Raw genomic sequence first — 5,678 nt, 5'->3', positions numbered from 1 at the left:
TTACCTAACCCCTATAATTCGCCGGCCAATGACTTAAATACAGGTTAGGCTTATATTAATTCTGATTACCATGTTATTAATAAGTGTTCATCGATAAATAATTGAATTAAGCATTTGTTGAAACTAATTGTTGCGTTTAACAATCAAAATCAGATTGGTCATAGAGCAAAGAATGGATTGGGAGAATACACAAACTTAACATCTAAAATAGTAATCACAATTATTATTATACAGTTGCTTTGAATTTTACAGTCCTTCGCAGTAATTAACAAAATTCAGCTCAGTGAAAATATTTGTATTAATATATTCACCCTGTTAATGTCGCCCTTGTGTTCTACCGTCCTTCCAGTTTAAAGGCGGCTATCAAATTGTATTTGACAAAAGCACGTGACGTGCCTAAATATGGTCATGACCATAATAGGCACACCATGACTAAATGTGGACATACAATAATTTGATAATCTTAGACAGAGCGGTATACACTCCTCAACCAAATGGCCAGAATGGGCATGTGATGCTCTAGGGCCTATACTTATAAGGGTGTGAGTACCGTAGTTTTCATTCTCCACCACCCCCTACCCCCAACATATTTGAGTGAAGGACCCTGAGAGATTGGAGTCAAGCATCTTAAACATCAAGCTGCACCTCCACATCGTGTAGATTCCCCTCTGAAATTTTACAAAATGTAAATATTACGCTAGACTCTACTATTTCTAAACTACAATATTGATTTTGCGTGATTCGGGTTAGGTTAGTGGATTATTTTACATAACTTGTATTAACAGGGTTAACGATCTAAACCCGTTATGATTTACAACCCATAATTTAGTATACAAACGAATACATTATAGTGGCAGCACAAAATAAAGCATAGGCCTACATTTGAACTTCTTACGGTACCGTAATGAATCTGGTCTACGTATCTTATGCTATTTTTTGTTTAGCTCTATTATGTGTGGTTGGTAATACCTGGCCCGGGATTTATCAATCTCAGCTTAGCAAATGTCTTAAGTCAAAAAAGTTAAGATGTCCCTAATAAATATCTTAAGCTGATTCCTTACCCAATCTTTGCAAAATCTTGGCTTAAAATTCGTCTAGATGGTGACAACGTACACTCGACTTTCTAATTTTAAGCAATTTCTAAGCTAAGCAATATGGATAAATTTGACTTAAGCAAAAAAATGGACTTAAGACGAATTTAAGCTGTTGATTTCTGGTTTAATAAATCTGGCCCCTGGTCCTCACATGTTTAACGTCTGTACAATGATGATTTGGAACCAACTTGATTAAGGAATAGGTTTATATGTCAATACATCGATTAAGTCAAATATTAGTTATTATTTAGGTCATTATTATTATTAATATTAATAAATATAATTTTTTAAAAAATAATAATAATAATAATTATTATTATTATTATTAATAGTAGTAGTAGTAGGTGCCAAGATGTGTATAATATATATATATATATATATATATATATATATATATATTGTTGTATTTGTTTTATTATTATTATTATTATTATTATTAATATCATTATCATTATAGATATTATAATCATCTTCTGCATTGGGCTTACTATATTTTCTTTGCTATTATGTTACCCTGGTCATAACCGTAATCAATCTCGTAGGAAGCAGTCTCATTCATGCAGTTAATTCAACACTGTGAATTAGCATTCAACATCTCACATTCTATCGTATCTGTTTATATACTCCTGGGCAGAGACAAGCCCAGGAACAATATTTTAAAGACACGAGCGATACCCAGTAATAGAAATTGTTGGAGACAATGTATAGGATTCGAACCGTTTGGTTGGATGCCGAGGCCATTCAGTTGTCCTAAAAAATTCGAATATATGCATAGGCCCATACCGTTATAGATTACATTTATTTTTGATTTTCCTACAATAATTCGTTGACAACATTTATGATTCGCCAAGATATAGGTCGAAACGGTATTGCTTGTATGTTGGGAATTTTTTTATATTTTAAAATATGCCTGTGAATGGCGATTTTTACATGCCAAATTTTTTTTAAAAATAAATAACATTAATAAAAATATTCCGATGGATTTTTCAATAAATAAAAAACATTAATAAATATATTCCGATGAATTTTTAATAAATATAATTTGAATTAATTAATTAATATATGAATATATAGCCTATTAACTAGTTATTCAACATGATCATATATATACTTACGAAGAAAGCATTGCATTGTAGGCCTATAGTCTCTTATAATTTGCAACACTAATATTCGACTTGTTATAGGCCTACCATAAGCTATAACGCTAAATGAACACAAAGACACTGCCATCCAAGCATTTACCAAGCACATTCGCATGTAACAGAAAATAATACACTAGGCCCTATGGCCTAGGCCTATAGCCTAGACTAGACCTAATAGCAGCATTACAACCCATAGGCCTATGTGAAAAGGCAACCACGGAGGCACATAAGGATATTCCATCGCCCCTCCGGGTTATCACAACCTTCGTACGGTCAATGATTTTGTAATTCAATTTGAAACTTCGGATTCTTATGTATGCAATAGTAAATGGTGAACACAGGTTTACTAATAAATTTAGAAACTTTTAAAATAAGGAAACGTCCTGTAAACCATTCTCAAACATGAAACTTCAGTACTTGGGCCCGGTCATACAGTAAAATAAGGTGATTTTCTTAAAGCTTTCCTCGCGAAATTTAGGCCTATAACGATTGCAAAAAAAATATAAGCCTATTCAATCAATCGAGGTAAAGGCAAAAGCTTTATTAATAGGTCGCGAGCGCTTTATATGCACATTTTAGTATTATTTTATTAGGCATAGGCCTATGGAAATGTACTAATCATTGTAATATTAATTAATCTCAAGGCGACACAGTCTACCCCTACAGAGTATGAAGTATGTTTCTCTGTGGAGCTTACTATCTAACACCTGCTTGATTATAATAAAATATCCAAGGGTCTCAAGTGGGTACGCACACCTCATTAATCCTGCTAATTACACATAACAATATTACACACATTCCATTTCTACAGATTGTCTACATATAATATGCACTGTATTAACTGCACGCTTCCACCTGCTATGATTGTGTTTCTATTCCATCTAAAATAAACATACTAAACGGTTCACCCTACGAATTCAAAACGTAGTATGGGGCGCGTGTGAATCTCCCTTATTTTGAATGATTGTGCTAAAATAATAGGCCTATAATCCGTGCATTTAGGTCATATTCCCTATTTTTGACAGTAGGAAATTCCACACACGACTTCCAATTTGAACAGAGAATGTACATAATTACTAGGCCTACGGAACCACGGAACGATTTGGCCGGAGAAAAAGAATACATATTACCTATTAGCAATTATATTAAAAGAATTAACCTACGAGATATGTGGGTGGTTCCGAGATACTGTGGGTGGTGGGCCCTAAAAATAAACACTTATATATAGAATAGGCCTGTATTACGGTATGTCTGCTGTCATTGTTTAGACCTAATAGGTATGTTGCAAATTTTAGCACGGTTCAGGAACATAACAAAAACTGTATGTTTAGGTTAAGCAAATGGCACAATTAATTTACTAATCAATGAGCACACGGCCTATGATCAACAATACAGTGTCATAGTGTAAACGAAATATGCTGATTAATGTGAACTTCACGAATAATGATAATAAAGGTCTACAATACATTGTTCATGTTTTGATGAAATTATTACATTAGGCCTTTGATCACTGCATGTAATAAGGATGATTTTTTTTTATCAAAATGTAACTGAAGCATTCATACAAAACAAACTGCAGGCCTAGAAAAACGTACAAATACCACCCGCGGGGTGCAAAGCTAACCCTGTGGATGTTAAAATAGAGCATCAAATCACCATCATGCTTAAACCATGGAGGAACTAATTCCTCCATGTTTAAACTACCTCCATTGTGGTCGAAAGCCACGTTTCATTGTAAAGAGCTCCCAGGCCTACTGTTACAGCTCTACTGTGTATATATAATTGTATGAAATTTTGCTAACTCGTTATAACTTCGTTTACCTAAGTGTTAAGATCAACTTAATATTTAATCAGTTTCTATAAAAATGCATTATTTATTAAGAAATCGACTGAATAATTAATAACGCACACATCACACTGTTGACAGTGCAACTCTATATGTTAGACGACTTATAAGCTTTCTCAGTCTGTCATGTATATCTGTTAGTGTTTTAAAAATATTAACTAATAAACAAAACATACGTTACGGTTTAGGCACATACACTATACTGCGGTTTAGGCCCAGACCCTATACTGCAGTTTAGGCCTATTTTACGGAATTAAACATGCGTGAATACAGGGTAATTCCCCGTGTTACACATAGACCATAGACCTATTGCTTTGTTTACACAAACAGGGAAGCAGATACTCACCGAAAGAAGTCGTTTTTACAAAACAGTTTTCCTTCCCTAGAAAAACATTTATCAGCAAGTTTCCCTCGACATTCGCAGCACTGCACGCACTGTGCGTGCCAGGGTCTGTCCAAAACTTTTAGCAAATACCGGTCTAGGATCGGTCGATCACAACCTGCACACAGTTGAACCATCATTGGGAATTATTGACGTGTAAGCAAAAATCCGATAAACAATGCAAGATACGATGTGTTCATTAAAAATGAAAATCAAAGAAATGTCTACAGGTACGATCATCCAAATCTGCTACATACACGATCATTCCAGTATTAGAGTATATCACTCCTTCACAATTCCATTATGACTTCGTGTGTTAGCATTATATATTTTCGAGAATTGTTTTATTTTTATTGATTTTTGTAACTCAAATAAAATATTTTTGAACGGAGTCCTGATATAAGCAAGGTGCAATTATAGAATTGAAAAATTAAACAGAAATCATTGTTAATAAATGTATGGTTTGTTTAGGTTCTACCAAAGTCCGTCCAAAGCTTTTTGTTATGTTGTTTACGCGTTTATCAAGACGTTCCTGGGCCCAAGTATGGCAATATCATCCAAATAGGCTAGTGTTGTGGTAATGTCACAGACGTCCCTCTCATCAGTTGACACATGCGCTTCGCTAGTGGAGAGAAATACACTGCACTGTGCTTGATGAACACGGCATAGCCTACTAATGCTAACCCTAGCTGCGTATTCATAAACTTCTTATCCACTGTGTCACACACATAAACACGGACAGGCTAGTCAAAGGCGTGACTAACTTGAACCAATCAGTGCTTAGTTCACACGACAATCGACCAATCAAATTACATGATTTTCTAATCGTGCTCTGTAATAGTTACAAAGAATAGAGAATTCGATTTTTAAGTCTGTTGATAAAGTGAACAATCATAGATCGCTTCGACCGACAAGAACTGCTCTCTGTCATCCGTTGGTTTTCATCCGAAAAAAATGAGTAACAAACAGAAAAACATAAAGTTCTATTTATGGAAGTTATATAATAACGCCTATATAACAAGTATAGGCCTAAATCACAGACCCTATAATATATTCGTATTTAGGGTCTGTGCATAAATAGATATATGCCTAGGCCAACTACGATTTTCATGGTCACTATTATATACATTATTTTAGGATAATTCTATTAAATAGGCCTATCATTTTAAATGAATAAAAACATTTACCAAAACTAAATTCGTTACGAAAGCACA

At 34.1% G+C, this 5,678-nt stretch overlaps 1 protein-coding gene across 1 annotated transcript in view; it reads right to left on the bottom strand.

Annotated features, from left to right (window-relative positions):
• The window catches only part of LOC117122147 (LIM/homeobox protein Lhx1-like), a 33,524-nt gene extending 28,358 nt beyond the window's left edge, over positions 1–5,166 (bottom strand). The window contains exon 1 of the mRNA XM_033267647.1: positions 4,429–5,166. Coding sequence (XP_033123538.1) covers positions 4,429–4,604 — 176 coding nt within the window. The 5' untranslated portion in view covers positions 4,605–5,166. The remainder of the gene's footprint in view (positions 1–4,428) is intronic.
• Positions 5,167–5,678: the final 512 nt, after the last annotated feature.

This window comes from Anneissia japonica, unplaced genomic scaffold (assembly GCF_011630105.1).
Source record: "Anneissia japonica isolate Jap-2015-1 unplaced genomic scaffold, ASM1163010v1 scaffold288265_len830512_cov201, whole genome shotgun sequence".
Taxonomy (NCBI): domain Eukaryota; kingdom Metazoa; phylum Echinodermata; class Crinoidea; order Comatulida; family Comatulidae; genus Anneissia; species Anneissia japonica.
Note: the sequence above shows the minus strand (reverse complement) of the source record. Positions and strands in the feature narration are given on the sequence as shown.